A 16,436-nucleotide genomic window follows, 5' to 3' on the forward strand; every position below is an offset into this window, starting at 1 on the left:
ATGCTAGCGGCATATGTACGTCTTGTGCTGCCACAAGAGGGCGGCACAGGTACGATGACAATTTAATATTTTGAGCGCACATTCTCTCTTATTTTTCCTGTCTTCATTCTTGCGCTCTGCCATCTTTTATCACTTTAAACCATCTTTTTTCTTTTGCGAACAGAATTTCTTTTCCCTAAAACTTGACGCAGCATTCGTAAACGCGTACGAGGAATCCAAATTCTCAAACACTACGAAAAGAGACAATTGGGAGAGAGTTGGCTAGTGAGCAAGTTCCTCCTTTTTTTTTTGATTTCTGCAAAACTGATTTGCCGACAACGCTTCCCTGATCGCCAACGCTGGTCACGCGTACGGAGCTCGCCGAAGCTCGGCCCGCTGCGCTCACCTGCGTAGGGGTGGCCCCCGGGCCTCCCTCCGTACGGGGGCACCCTGGGCACGAACCGGCGACCTCCGGGTTCGTCGCCGCGCAGTCCCAGCATGGCGCGGCACGAGGGGGCCTCGTGGGAAGTCAGCCGCCATGCGATGCCGCTCACCGTGATCAGAACGATGCCGACGCCTGGCGGGAAGACAGAGAAACAGAGCGCGAGGAGGTCAGAGAGCTGCAGCCACGTGCAGTTCGCGCTCGCTCGCGTTCGTGCTGACGTCTACCGCACACCCTTCGTTACTTGAAGTAGGCGCGAACAAGTGCACGTTCACGAGTGAGTATTCCGGCCATGGTTGAGTGGGACAGTGTCATTATTATTATTATTATTTGTTTTGCACACATATACACATATACACAGGTAACAGGAAAGGGATAGCGAGGAGCAGGCTGGCAACTGCCACCGGAAGGGGCACAACGCCTGCCTACTCTTCTGAAGGGAGGCGACAGCAACACAGAAATGGAAGATAGGAAGGAGGGGAGGAAAAAGGAAAAAGGAAAGGAGAGCAACAGGACAAATCTAAAGACCAAAGTAGAACACTGCAACAGGACAAATCTAAAGACTAAAGTAGAACTCTGCAGCCGGAATTAAAGTGACGCCGCGTCGAACAGCCTCCACAATTATCAACCACGTCCATGGCTAGTTCGCTATGCGGCTGATTGTGTTCTCCACGATGAGACGCCAAGTGAAGCTGCAGGTAATCACCGTTTCACGTAATCACCTGCACGTAATCACCGGTTCACAATATACACTACAAGGTGTTTGAACCCGCCACCTCCCATCTTCGAAGGAAGAAGCGTTAGGGTACAGTACTGATCACACACAGTAGGGCCGGTCACTAAAGGTCACGCTACAACTGAATGTCGAATGTTCATGCTACAAACGTGAACCTAAGTTAGTTACGTCTATAAAGGTTAGTAGGGCGCGATGGGCCTGATCACGTTTAGATGCACAGCCACTGGGGTATAAACATTCCTCGAGTGTCGCACACCGCAGGCGAAGGAGATGATAGCTTCTCACTAGCGACATGCGCTGCGCACTGAAAGCGGGACACTCAAATATAAGGTGCTGAAGTGTCTCGTAGCAGCCACAAGACGTACACAATGGACTTTCCGCACGCCCTTGTATGTATAAACGTTCGTGCACGTTCACGCAACCAACCCTCAGCTTGAGCAGTCGTGCTCTAGCGCGACGAGGCAAGCCTCGACCACGAACACGGGGCGGGAGCGTTCCATTTGCGACGCGCTGATCTGGATGCTGCTTCAGTAGGTGGCGACGAATCAGCAAACGAGCGTCATCAAGCTTGCACAAAATTTCTGGGCAGTCACAGTTGTTATGAACGCAACTTGAAGCGAGCCGATCAGCCTCTTCATTGCCGGCGATTCCTGCGTGTGAAGGTATCCATTGAGCAACGAGACATACCCCACGTGATGTAATTTTGCTCGCAGAGTCATTAATGCTGCGCACAAGTGGACAATCAAGCTCACTGCGTTGTAACCTGCTAAGGGCAGCACGGGAGTCCGTAAAGATGACAACCTTCGATGTAATTAACTCCTCTTGCACGTATTTCAGTGCAACATTAATCGCTGCTAGTTCCGCAGTTGTTGACGAAGTTGGATGAGGTATTTGAAAGATACGTCGTACTTCTGTTGAAGGGCAGTAAAAAGCTGCAGAGGCGCCTTGACCGTCGTTGTGTACAGATGCATCCGTGAAAACTTGAAGATAATCTGGAAACTTTTCGAACAAGTGAGACTGAGCCAATTGAAATATTGCCGAAACAGCCATATCAGACTTTTTGTGCATGTCAGGGATTGTGAGGAAAATGGGGAATACGTGTTTCGTGATACCTTTTGGAGGCGGAGACGTATCTGAAGCAGCATGTTCAGAAATGGTAGTGATATCCATAAATTATGCCGCCATTTTTCCCGAGATAATGGGCGGTGAATCAGACGATCAAGGAGCGATTGACCATTCGATGCGTGGTGCAGACGCTCAATGTGATACAGAGCTCTCTGATCTGCTTGCAGCCTCAGGGGTAACTGATGCGCTTCAGTAAGTAATGCAATAGATTGCGCCTCACGAGGTAATCCAAGCATTAGTCGAAGGGCAACGCGATGATCTCGCTCCAGTTGGGCCATCAAACTAGGTGGTATGTTCAAAATTGGTAATGCGTACAGCATGCCTGAAAGTACAGATGACTGGTACACCTGAAGAGCAGTTGTTTGGTCGCAACCAGCACCTCGAGCAGTTAAGGCGGCCACATACTTAAGAAGGGAGTGCGATTTGCGTCGTACAGATTTAACGGCAGGACGCCAAGAGATGCGATCATCCACAATTAACCCCAAATAACGGTGTTGTCGCACCCAGTTTATAGGCGTTTCGTCAAGATACAGTCGGCTCATTGTTCGACGAGCGCGTTGTTTAGGGTGATATGCTATTGCAGCCGACTTAGCAGGTGATATGAGCAGGCCAACTTCACCCAAGTACTCCGAAGTAGCGTTGAGAGCTCTTTGCAAGCTTGCACGAAGTCGCGGACCAAGGTGCGAAGGGCCGCTTATCCACAGAGCAATGCCATCTGCGTAGACAGCTATGCTCACAGGGAAGTCAGTGTCTCGAGGCAAACGACTTGGAAGCGCGGCGAGTGCCGCGTTAAACAAAAGCGGTGATAATACGCTGCCCTGTGGAACACCACACGTCAGTATCATGCACGTAAATTAAAGCACAAACACAAAATAGTGAGTCAGAACACGCGCCACGTACTGTTCTTCCAAATGCGATTGAATTTCGACCACCCGATGCTATTATTTCATTTCATTTCTGAACTAAGCTACGTGACCGCAGAGACCGACGCCGACGAGCGCCACAGGAACCACGAGAGGTGCGTGCGAGCGGCACGTGGTTGACGGTTAGCCCGAAGACCCCGCCGCGACTACAGAGCGCGCGGTCGCGGCGTTTTGCGAAGCTCCTGCGCGTGTCGCTACTTCAGGCTCCGCAATGACTAACTCGTGGCGTTGAACATTTTTCTGCCGAGGCCGCGCTTCACCACGACGGATCCGTGGCGGACTGTCGCCTCGAAGGACCACTAAACCAGCTGCAGTACTGATGCTTAGAAAAAAAAAGGATCAAAACGACTAACGAAACCGTTCGAGGTTTTTCTTAAATAGCACGTCTCGATGTCTTCACTGCTGTCGCAGTAGTAATCCTTGAGGACGAAACCGATTGGCTATGCGGCACTTCCGCAGCAATATATTTCATGATGATCCAAAAATGATGCAAGCATAAGTCATCTTTCGATTCATTTGTAGCTGATTTGATTACGTATCACATCAAGCTGATTCGTGGCGACTGTGAGGCTACTCAACGCTTGGTTTACACAGTGTACTCGAAAACACAATAACAATGACTAGAAGGCATATTGATCCAAAAGGACGTGAGCACGGATCTTCGCGAAGAGATTCAGAATAGTGTACTATGCTTCCAAAATATTTTGCGTCGGTGTGTCACGCAGATTTTATAGCCGCCTTTGTCGGCTACAATATACGTGAGAAACACAACAAACTAATCCACTTTGGTGAACAAACAAACACTTCACGACGATTACGCCACAAAAGAGGAATTACAGTGTGCGAATTTAACCACGACATGTCAGCGCTATCGAGAACGATCCTGCGTTCGTCCTAACCATGGTGTGCACCTCATAGAATGACCTTAATTTCATCAGACCGCGCGTACAGTAGAATGAGTCCTCGGACTAAAGTTGCTTTGTTTAGGCCTGGAGTGCGCCTTGAAAGAGCCTCGCTGCCTTGGATTTCCGTTCCAAAAAGGCGGGCGAGGGAAGCGAATAATGCCGCCCGACGGGCACACATTGTGTCCCCGAACGCGCTCTTTCGAGAGGCTATTCAATTAGTAACGTTTTGTTACCGAAATTACGGAGTCTGAAGGACGCGATTCCCTGGGGCACCATGCCTTCGTGCGCCAGCAGCGTATCGCGCAATCTACATTCTCGCTCGTTGCACGCTGAAAAAAAAAAAAAAGAAGAAGGCTGAATGAAGTCCGCCTGCGCGCGCTAATATTTTGAGGAAAAGGAAGTGGGGCGGAGGGGGGGGGGGGGGGGGGCGCTAGCTCACCCAGAAGGAGCGGTGGCACAGTGTAATACTCAAACAATTGCGCAAGAACAGTTAGCGTTGGCAAGAACTGCAGTCTGCCTCCGTTCTTTTTAATCGAACTCCAAGTTCTCGAAAGCACAGCTACGCTGAAATATTCACTGTTGACTGAAACACTGCAGAGTAACTACACTGTAAACGGAAATAACTCCGAGGTGGGAGTATACTGCTTGTCCTCTAGCGACCCCCCGGTTCGGAGTTTATTATGCTCCGTATGATCGGAGTAGAATTTTTACTCCGTACGAGCGGAATTTTTGCGTGGAATTATGGGAGTTTCTTTCTGTCTTTTCTTTATTTTTTGCTTTGCAATTGACGGAGTTTTTTCGAGGTGCAACGGGAGTATAAAAAGAGGCATCACGTCAGTTTGCGCGAACATGTTTACATGCAGTGGCTGCTGGTCAAATTTCGAAATATGCACACGAAACCGCGTCAAATTCGATGAAACAAGTCAATGAAAGCACATATATCATGACATACATAAACATTCCAGAAACGCCCAATGCAGAAATTTGAAAGACATCCCACGTACAGGCGATACTCAAGAAGCAACGGTGCCAGTATATATAGCCACGATACTGTGTGCCTCGAAACCGCCAAGGGAGCAGCTGTACTGTTTTCAGAATTACGACTCACATGCTCGTTCATACGAGTTCTGCCTCTTTGAAATTAACAGAATACCTTAATCAACACAAAACTGTTAATTCAAAATAGTGAGAGAAAAAAAGTTAATGGCGTTATTTTTCAAAATTAGGATGCCATTCTGTGAGTGCTGAAGCGACTTCGTACACTGCCGGCGTTCGCGGCTAAAAAGTAGTGCGTTAGTTACAGTAAGCAAGAAAAATGTAAGTGCATGTGCTGCATAGCAAAATAAAATTTTTGCGATATAGTGGTAGCGTAGCAAGAAATTATTACGTGTGAGCATGACCCGCAGCAGCCGACGTAACACCGAAAAATGCGCAGACATACATTTTATACACCGCACTACTTGCTCTGCGTCCAAGCAATCCGTCTCGGTTGCGAAAAGGAGCTACATCGCTGATCTGTCGAGTGAATCCCTAAACTCGGAGCCAGCAGGCATCTGTCTAAATCAGTGTCTCGGATAGAGCGTAATGTTAATGCAATATCGGAAGCAACGACGTGACCAAAACCTATATGCGCGATAACAATTCGATTCACATCGCTCAATAAGAAGCTTTATTTTCAGCACGCATATTTACTTATGTCCTACCGTTTTTCTTCGGGCGAGGATATCCGTTCACAGATAAATAAAAACAGTTGCTTGCACTCCGGTCTTTCTCACTGGCAACACAGCACCGCAACGAACTTGGGTTACGCCATTCATGCGCGACTAGCACGGATGTCGTCGCTCGAACACTGGCTGCTGTTGCCATTGCTACGCGGTCCTTTCAAACACTACACTGGACGTTGTCAGCATGTACTCAAAAGGACATAGAAGTCGCATTTCACGTACTGAAGAACACAAGACAGCGTGACGCAGCACGAAAACACAGCCAGAACGTGAGCCGACATCACGAGCCAGTGAGCAGCTTCGAGGTATACCTAAGCCTTTTTCCGCACTTGAAAACGTGGCTCTTGCAATCATCGTTGTCAGCAAAGTGATCACAGCTAATGTACTTGAAGCTGAGATACAGTGAGCTTCAGGCATGCCTATACCACTTTCTGGAAGGAGATACGGGAAACAAATTGACGAAACGCTGACACGGAACGACACTTCACAGACGTAAACAAACCGTCAGCCATGAGCACTGCCCGCTCCGCCGAACGCGCCCGGTCGCTGGCGAGGCGCACAGCCTCATGGGAAGCGCCACGTGACAAACCTGTATCGGCGGAGGGGAGTTTTTTAAAACTCCCTGTCGGAGTTTAACGGGAGAACAAGATTTTTAAGCGGAGTAAAATCGCGTCATGTCGCCTTAATACTCCCCCAGCTAGCCAGCGGAGTGAAACGAGGGAATGGCGCTGTTTTGCTCCCATACATCGGAGTAGAGAGAGAGAGAGAGAGAATGAAGAGGAAAGGCAGGGAGGTTAACCAGATATGAGTCTCCGGTTTGCTACCCTACACTGGGGATAGGGGTTAGAAAGATGACAGAGAGAGAAAGGAAAAAAAAACGAACGCGCACACATGGAGACACATACACAAAAGGCGTTCCAGTTAAAGTCGTTCACACAGGCCGGTAGATCGCAAGAAGCGCAAAAGCGCTTGCACGGCCTTCTTCTGTGACGGTAGGTCCTTTCGATGTTGCAGAATTCTTTTTTCAGATAGCGGTTGGTCGTCCAGTTGGTCTAGTTCCTGGCTGAGGCATGCCCTCTGTGGACTGTACTCCGGGCAGGTGCACAAAATATGGCCAATTGATTCTTCATGGCCGCAGTGGTCACAGGTTGGGGTGTCGGTCATCCCTATGCGGAAGGCATAGGCTTTAGTAAAGGCAACGCCCAACCAAAGTCGATATAAAAGCGTGGCGTCTCTACGGCGAAGCTGTGATGGCGCTCGAAGACTTAATGTTGGATCAAGTGAGTGCAGTCGCGGATTTCTTAAATGTGGCTCATTCCATTGCGACGCGGTGCACTGCCGAGCAAGTAGGCGGAGCTTCCGTGCAGCGTCAGTTCTAGAAAGAGGAATGGGGACGTAGCGCTCCTCAGTATGGGCTGAGCGGGCAGCGTGATCCGCCCGTTCATTGCCGACAATCCCGCAGTGACTTGGAAGCCACTGAAAGGTTATGTCGTGGCCTGCATCACTGATATGGTGTAATGTCTCTGTAATATGGAATATTAGTTGTTCGTGCGGTCCGCGTCGTAGAGGTGACAGTAGAGACTGCAGTGCCGCCTTCGAGTCACAGAATATAGTCCATTTGTGTGGCGGTTCATCACCAATGTGATGAAGAGCAGTAAAGAGCGCTGCGAGCTCTGCTGCTGTCGATGTTGTCGCGTGGGTCGTCTTAAATTTGATTGTTGTAGCTTTCGCTGGTATGACGATTGCCGCCGCGGAGCTGCTTGGAAGGACAGATCCATCAGTGTAAATATGCGTAGAGTCACGGTAGTTCTCGTACAAATATAGTAGCGTGAGCTGTCTAAGGGCTGGTGATGACAGATCAGCTTTTTTCGAGATACCAGGTATTGCGAGGTTGATTTTCGGCTGAGCGAGGCACCATGGAGGGATCGAAGGTCTCGCAGCCGGAGTGAAACAAGCTGGCAATGATTCATCATATGCAGTTATCGTTTGGCTGAAAGATGTGTGTGGCCTGTCCGCTGGTAGAGAGGCTAAATGGTGACGAGGAGTCCTGGCTAGATGCCTTATATGGGTCCTGAGTACTTCAATGTCAATGTGGGTCTTGACAAGGTGGTCTCTAGCGATTGCTATCGTAGCCACTGTTGAAGCACTCTGAGGCAGGCCTAGACAGATCCGGAGCACTTGACCCTGAAGACTTTGTATAGTGCGTAGATTCGTTTTGCCTGTGTTGATTATTGCTGGCAAGCTGTATCGCAGAAATCCCAGAAAAAGCACCCTGTACAGTTGTAACATGGCACTAGGCGACATTCCCCAGGTCTTGCCAGCGAAAAATTTGAACAGGTGGCATATGCCTGTCAACCGTTTTTTCACGTAAGATATGTGTGGGCTCCATGACAAGTCCCTGTCGATTATGACACCTAGAAACTTGTACGATCGGACCTGTCGTATTACTTGGCCATTTATCGTTACACTGTAGTTTGCCATGGGTTGCCATGAGGAAAGCTCCAACGGCGACTTGCCAGGCTTCAGCAGTGGAACAAGGCGACTTGTCTTCCAGGTTGTTGGTAGCGTGCCATTTCTCCAAGATTCATTGTACACCTCAAGAAGAACCCCTCTCGCTCGCTCCCCCAGGTGACACAAAGCTCGGTAGGAAATTCCGTCAAGTCCTGGCGCTGATGTGCGGCTACACAAAGCTAATGCTGCCTTAAGTTCGTGGATCGAGAATGGTAGATCCAACCGGTGATCACGTGGAGGCGGACAGCTGCTCGAAGGCGATGGAATGTTGGTAGCTGTGAGTTGGCCGGATAATCTGGCGCAGAAATCCTCTGCCACGTCAATCTCCGATCTCTTTTGAGAGAGGGCAAGTGCCTTGAATGGGAATCGCTGTACGGGAAGTGTCCGCAGTCCGCGCACCGTTCTCCATAGTTGCGATAAAGGCTTGCGTGGATCTAGCGACTCACAGAAGGCAGCCCAACGTTGCGATTCGAGCTTGTCTAACCGGCGCTGTATCTTCTTTTGCGTGCGCCTGGCGGTCCGTAGATCATCCATTGTTTTCGTACGTCGGTATCTTCGTTCAGCACGTCGTCGGATTGCTCGAAGTCGTTCTAGTTCCACATCATAATCATTAAGTTTCGAGGAGCATGTTAGAATACGCATAGTGTCTTGCACCACGCTCTTGATGGCCTCTTCCAAGTCGAAAGATGGATTGGCGTCGCAGTGTTCTTCCATAATAGACTGAAATTTAGGCCAGTCCACTCTTTGGATCGTATCCCGTATTTTGGAAGCGGTCAATCCTCTGATCTTGATGTACGTGGGGATATGGTCGCTTCCGTGCGTCTCTATGTCCGCAAACCACCCTGCACGCCTGACTAGGCTTCGTGAGACGAAAGCCAAGTCAAGACAGCTGCTGTACGTGGAGCCACGCAAGAACGTAGGACTTCCATCATTCAGCAGCCAAAGTTCATTACTGGAGGCGAAAGATACCAGAGCTCTGCCTCTTGCGTTGATGATCGGACTTCCCCAGAGTGTATGATGGGCGTTGAAATCTCCAGTGATGACCCAGGGATTGGAAGTTGAGGAAAGGATGTCTCGTAGTCTTTTGTAATCAAATCGACTTGACGGAGATAGGTAGGCGCCTACAAAAGTGAAGGCCAGATTCTTTTTCCTTACGTTGAGGCATATATATTGATTACTGTCATTAGGTGGTACAGGCTGATGAGTGTAGGTGAGGTCACGGCGAATGAACACCAAAACCTTACTGTTTTCATAAACAGCTGACGACATAAATGATTCATATCCAGAAAGCCTGATTTTGTTCGATAAGTTCGGCTCGCAAATGACGATAATGGGAAACATATTGGCGAACACGAAGCGACGGAAATCCGAAAGGCGCGTTCTGAGTCCGCGGGCATTCCACTGAAAAATAGCTGCTTGTCGGACGTCTTCCCTAAAAGACCGTGGCTGTGGAGCCATGATCTACTCAAGGGTTGCAAGCACCGGACTCAGAGCGTCCAGTACTTGAAGCGCACTTCTGGCAGACGGTGTGTGCATGTTGCTTAGCAGCACGCGAATGGCATTCATTAAAGGCCTAATAAGTGCTATCACTTGCTCATCTGTTTTCCATCTGTTTTCCATCTGTTTTCCATCTGTTACATCGGAGTAAATATTTGAGGAGGGGAGGTTTTAGGGCACATCACCTCTTAAAAACTCTCAGCTGGGTTTATTTTCGTTTACAGTGTACGCCTGCCCTCCGATTTGTCACGCTCTTCGCAGGAAGCAATAACAACGGTTGGAGCGGAGAAAAACGAGCGGCAGGCTTGCATCCGTGTGCGTTGGCACAAATTGGCGCAACAACACCACACATCGCAAGCAGGGCGCGTAAAAGGCGCTTTTGAAACAACAATCAAGAGCAGCGATACGCCTCACCAGAATGCGCTCACGCAACTCGGCGAGAGGCCCTTGCAGAAGGAAGCAATGGCGACCACTGCAAGGACGTCCGCCTGTCTTCACTGCTGCCACGAACTCGCCTGCTAGGAATAACAGAAATCCGCGGAATCCTAACTTGAGCTACACAAGTCACTCGTGCGTAATCAGAATAAAAATGTCGAATTAACCAGGGCTGCATCGTGCGTCCGCGATTGTAAAAAGAAAAAGAAAGCTTGTTTTGTAAACTTTCTTGATTGAAAGAGGAAAGCCTATCGTCTATGAACAAAAATCCACCGTCGCCGCAAACACGACTGCATCTGACGAGAGGTCAAGGTGACCAACATTTCAATAGCTGGACAATAAAATAAATACTTCAAAAATATTCGCTGCCTAACAAGTAAACCTTGCTTGAAAGTTGACGATGTAGCAGCACAAAATAATAATAATAATAATAATAAGTCCCAAAAACTAAAAGAACTTAATGAGCCTATGAAAATCATCATGATTACATCATGAAATGGAATCCAACTTGCATAGTCCTACATTCTGGCTTAAAAGCCCGGCAACCACACTTTGACCACTGAAGCTTGTCGCAACTTGGCTGATGAGTCCCGCAAGCTCATAATGTCACATCACTTAATGTGCATATCTGCTCCTTTGCTGAAATCCAAAGCGAGCAGAAGCAAGTCAATGGACGCACCGAAAGATTAAGGCTGCAATGACAGTTATAGGAAAAGAAAATTATACGACGGAAACATGAACGATGGGCACGATGTTCATCGAAGGCACCGCGAGTACTTTTCGTTACCAATTCAACACGCCGTTCCAAAACACTCGTTCAGAAACTCGGAAACATTTTCTTTAAATATCTCCACACCGAATCAAACGAGCTTCAGCCGAGTCGTGTGGTTCGTTGAAAATCTTTTACAGAAGCCTCAGACTTATGTAGTCCATAGTCTTTGACAGCGCGAACGTATGGGAATGGCGGTAAAAGAGGCGACAAACAGAGACAAGCGCTGACTTCCAACTGATTTTCACAAAAGAGCCTTCGTCTGCATACGTTTCCGCTGTCAATCATGGAACAACACCAACGAGCCCGGTCGCTCTAAATTGTAGAACCGATTTTCACAAAACACAACCAGCACATAATGAAAGCGCCGTGTATAATGGCAGCAGAGCCGTAAGGAGACATTATAACCACTACGCTTTTGAAATGATTTTTTTACCGTGACAGCGTTAAGGGCCCCGTGTTGCAGAAAATGCGGCGTCGGCGTCCGACGTCGGACGTCGTTTCGACGAGAATATTTTCTAATCACCCATACTCAGGTCCTCCATGTGGCGCGAGGAAGTTACTGAACTAAATTTTTCAAGGTAAAATACTTAAAAAACTCATGAAGTACGACTTACACAGGACCTACAGATATCATATCGTTGGATTGTAATTTGACTACACGAGTAACCATAATTATGATCCGCCAAAACGCAAAGAAACCTTTTCAGCGTTTCTATCATCCATAGACCGGCCACAGCGTCCGCCCTGTGCGCACGCCGGCTCGCGAATATCTTGGAGGCCACGGAGCGCCGCGCCCTCTTCCTTGCAACACCTCCAGATGGCGCTCGCCTCCGCTGCATCACGGCCCACGCAAGAAAGCCCGCCTTCGTGTATTGTGTTCGCGGCTAACGTTTGCCGGTAAACATTACGGTTACATACTCTCCAGTTGCCGGGAAGCGTTAGAAGCAGTCAGGGATCTTCGAAAGCTATCTCGTTCCACTCTTAAAGGCGAAGCTTAAGCGTGCTCCTAATTTTTGCTCGATTTCATTTCTTGCATATCACCCACCGCATAGGGCCGGTCGATGCTGGTGATCAAGTGGGCGTTCGGACTATCCACGAAGCGGAAAAAGGAATAGCCGTGGAATAGAATCGTTGCAATATCTTCCCTGCTTAGCTAATTTAGACAGTGAGCTAGTGACTGCGTTTGAAAGGCTATTACAATGTATTGTGGCAATGACAGATGACCAGCGCGGTACAGGGGTCGGTCGGTAATCTTTCATAAGTGCAGCGCAGTGGTGGCGTTATGAGTGAATAAAATAAATAATATTGATATCAAAAAAACATTACAACCGACGATCGATGCCCGCCTCGCGTGCCGAGTGAAAAGAGAGAAGGCGACGTCCCGTGGCTTCGACCGTAGCCGTTGTTGGGCGTTGTCCAGCGTCGAGGCTTTCACGTGCGTCAGGAAGCGCAGGCACCGAATGTTGTTGTCCCGCATCACGCGCCTTGACGTCGGCCAGGAGGTAACTTACTGTGTGCTTGCGGTTGTAACTACAAGCAGACGTGCTCTATGTCACCTGTGTCAGTGACGAAGCTTATATCTAGCTACGGGTGCGCAAATGGTGGATATTTCTAATACAACACGAGCAACCTTCGCTATTCGATTCATGTTCTATTCGACAATGAACTACTTGAAATTGTGGAACATTCATTTCTTTCGAATGCTTAAGGGATAGCAACACTTTGGGAGTCTCAAACGACAGAAAACGTTGGAAATGAGAACATTCTACGTGCAGCTGGTGACATTCTGCTCTTCTTCCTTTCCTTTTTTTTCTTTTTTTGTATTAGTCTCATTGCCGCGGTTCACCCGATAAGTGAAAGCAGTTGTTCCTACTTTACGAGCGTCTCCATTTGGGTGCACTTGCGAACAGCGTTATACGTATACAGGCATTTAATATGCCTGTAAGTAAGCGATGTAAATAATGCCAACAATAAGTACCTGCTTCTTTACCAGAAGGACTCCATGCAGACTTTGTTATTTCACTGTGTTCAGAATTAAATTATTCGATATTTGATTTCATATTCATTTTCACGTTCCAGGTGTTAACTATAATCGGGAACAAGGGATGACTGTCCAGAGCCTAGTGATTGCGAAAAGTGGAGCTCTACAAAAAACGCGTAACGATGAATTTGCTATCCTATACACGAGCAAAGGATCGTCAATTTATTACGCGCTGTCGAGCGTTCCACCATTCGGAGTCACTGGGTCCACGTGATGTACACTTACTAAACCCAGGTGGATCAGCTAACAAATATACATTGTCTAACGAGAAAAAAAATAATAACGCGCTCAATTTCGCAGAGTTAGCGGGCGACGTTTTTTTTTTTTTTTTATTGACGGCAAATGCTGCACGTACAGCTTTCGTCCCCAAAACGGCGCCGTAATGCCGGCTACACAGTAGCACCGCCGATAGCGGCGGCTAAGGAAAAACCCAACGTGACACACGGGCTCCGATCATATTTTGGGAAAGCGAAAGGCCACGCGATGTCGACAGCAATCAATCGGGCCGACTGCAACGGCCGCGGCTCGTGCGTCGGCCGACGGGCCGAACGCAAACGCACGCACGCGGAACACCGAAAAAAAAAAAATGGCTGTGGCTTAGGTAAGGTTAAGCCCAGGATGCGAAGCATACTAGCCTTTATTTTAGTTGTTGAACCACTGTTTAGCCTGGTGAACTGCTGTTGCTTGGCTATATTTGGTTCGGCTAGACGAAGAAACAACTCATGCATTACTTCTTCGCCTTCAAGAGTGGAACGCGACAGCGTTCCCGTCGACCCGCCAAGGGGTGTAAGACAATGGGCTACAGGGCAGCGACTACGCGCCCCGCATTGGACGCGGTGAGCGTCGAGCAAAGCAGCGTTCGGCGCGGCAACGAAATGTGCGCCTGAGCAAGAGACGCACGCCTTAGAAACAGCGCGTTTCTAAGGCAACACCGCATTCACTAGAGGCGCTTTTGTACCGCTTTGAAGCGTTGTACTCGTGGCTCAGTGGTAGCGTCTCCGTCCCACACTCCGGAGACCCTGGTTCGATTCCCACCCAGCCCGTCTTGCAAGAGTTGAGCCAAAGCCACTTCTCCTCTGTCGTGACGTCACGGTGTCACGTGATTTCATGGTCACCGCCGCGCCTGAGGAGCTGGGTTGAGCCCTCGTAATATGCTTCGCATAAAAAAGCGGAAGAAGGAGCGGCGAATCACGGCGCCTGCAGCCGCGAGCGCTGCACGGGCAGAATACGAGACGCACGGGGCATCGCACGGACATGGCTCGAAAGTGCGTGTGGGCGGACTGTGCAGCAGGAGCGCGTGGTCAGCCGGGAACGACGCGCAGCCCCGTCTCCTAAACATACAGTTTTCGGTGCGTACGGTTAAAAAAAAAAAAAAAGGAGTCGGATTGACACGTGGTCCGCGCTGCGATAACCGCTCGAGTATTTTCTCATTACGCTGCCCTTTCGAGAACGCTTAAGATATGGTCAGACGCCCATCTTGAAAACTATTTCAAGCGCCACGATAGACAGTATGGACGAAGAAACTAAAACTGTTTAATTAAATTATGGAGTTTTACGCACCAAAACCACGATCTGATTATCAGGCACATCGTATACAGCGGGGGGACTACGGAACAACTTTGACCAGCTGGGGTTCTTCAACGCGCACCTAAATCTAAGTAGACGGACGCTTTCGCATTTCGCCCCCATCGAAATGCGGCCGCCGTGAAGACGAAGAAACAACAGGACAAGGCGCTTAGTTCATTCGTGTACCGTCTATCGTTGCGCTTAAAGGAGTACTGACACAAAAATTTGAAGTCGAGATAACTTGTGAGATCGATTTAGTGGGTCACACACACACATCGTGTGTAAAATATCAGCGGCGAATATCGCTTAGAACATATTTAAAATCAATTTTAAAGTACGTGCGCGCAGCCAACCGTAAAAGAGAGCACCTCGCGACATTGACATCACCCGGGTCTGTAAATAGCCAAGAAAACGCTACGTCATGTGGCTACGTCACGAATTTTCGTTGGCTGCCATGCGGCTTTACACGTGCTCGCCGTCGCCGGTATCCGAGTCGCTGCTCTCCAGTGGGTCAAACTGAAAGTGATTGGCCACGTCTAATACGGCGGCGACTCCCACATGCAGGAAATCGTCGCCGCTGGACGACGAAAACGAGGACGACGACGACGATGATGGCGAGGACATGGCAAACCACGTGCAGGCGTAGCAGACGACTAGCAACACGAAGCTCGCGTGCCGGCGCGCCGCACGCTGGCTGCGCGGCAGAGCATACGTCATGGCTTTTTGCGAACACGTGACCACTTTGTTTACACACCCGGTGAACCGTTTCGTTGCTCTCTGAAACCGAAACTTGGACTCGTCGCTACAAAAATGACTGCAGATAATTACCTGTCGCGCTCTGAAGTAAATGAGGTCTCGTGCCGTGATTACTGGGTCATTAACTACTTATTAAAGCAGAAAAAACCACATGGATTTTTTTTGCGTCAGTACTCCTTTAAAAAAAAGTCGTCACGACGCAAAGCAACCAACTGACCCGGTTGACCACTTTTTGTTGCAATACAGCCTGAGGTTGGTTTCGAACTGACGTAGTTCTAAAATTCATGCAATATTTTCTTTGTTTATTAAATAGAAAAAAAAGAACATAGAAGCATTGATATCAGTTACTTATTTTCGGGACATACAAGTGTATTCTTTTATGAAAAGATACATATTTTACTTTTTTTAACAGTGCACAGCGTTCAAATTCGTTTGCAGCATCTTTGGCAACGGCAATGCAGTTATTATTCCTGTATTTGATCCCTCGACAAATTCTATGAGGTGGAGGCCGAGCTGCAACGAAAGAAACTAGAGAATTGCTGGTATTTATTCGAGGACATTTCTGCTTGTCAGCGCCACGCCGCCCATGCGTTAATTAGGCCCCTCAGACCAGGGGGACCGTGTTGCAGCTCACATTGTACGCGAGTGTAAATACAGCTGCATGCATCAGAGCGCGCCTGAACGTACGATACAAAATGTCCTCGGAAGGCAACAGCGAAGGCACTATCATGGCTTCAGGAAGTTGCTGTGTCGTATACTGCGGCAAAAATAAACAACGCGCGAGAACAGACGACAACAGAGAAACGCGTATTACCGCAGGACGCGCAACCGTCAAGTGGTAATACGTGTTTCTCTGTTCTCGCGCGTTGTTTATTTTGCCAGAGGTAGAACAGCGAACGCGGGACGGCCACTTTTTGATGCGCGTCAGTTGTACGCTACCCGCAGCGGTAATGGAATCCTATACGCGGTTGCTGGGCTGACGCGAATAAATGCAGCCTGCCTGCTTGAAATGCGACCAGCCTCC

The 16,436-nt window shown here is 48.8% G+C and overlaps 1 protein-coding gene across 2 annotated transcripts in view; it reads right to left on the minus strand.

Moving 5' to 3' along the window:
• The window catches only part of LOC139048638 (uncharacterized), a 257,675-nt gene that overhangs the window by 94,963 nt on the left and 146,276 nt on the right, over positions 1-16,436 (minus strand). For both annotated transcript variants that reach the window (XM_070523092.1, XM_070523091.1), the window contains exon 2: positions 386-556. In XM_070523092.1, coding sequence (XP_070379193.1) covers positions 386-556 — 171 coding nt within the window. The remainder of the gene's footprint in view (positions 1-385; positions 557-16,436) is intronic.

This window comes from Dermacentor albipictus, chromosome 8 (genome assembly GCF_038994185.2).
Source record: "Dermacentor albipictus isolate Rhodes 1998 colony chromosome 8, USDA_Dalb.pri_finalv2, whole genome shotgun sequence".
Classification (NCBI taxonomy): Eukaryota; Metazoa; Arthropoda; class Arachnida; order Ixodida; family Ixodidae; genus Dermacentor; species Dermacentor albipictus.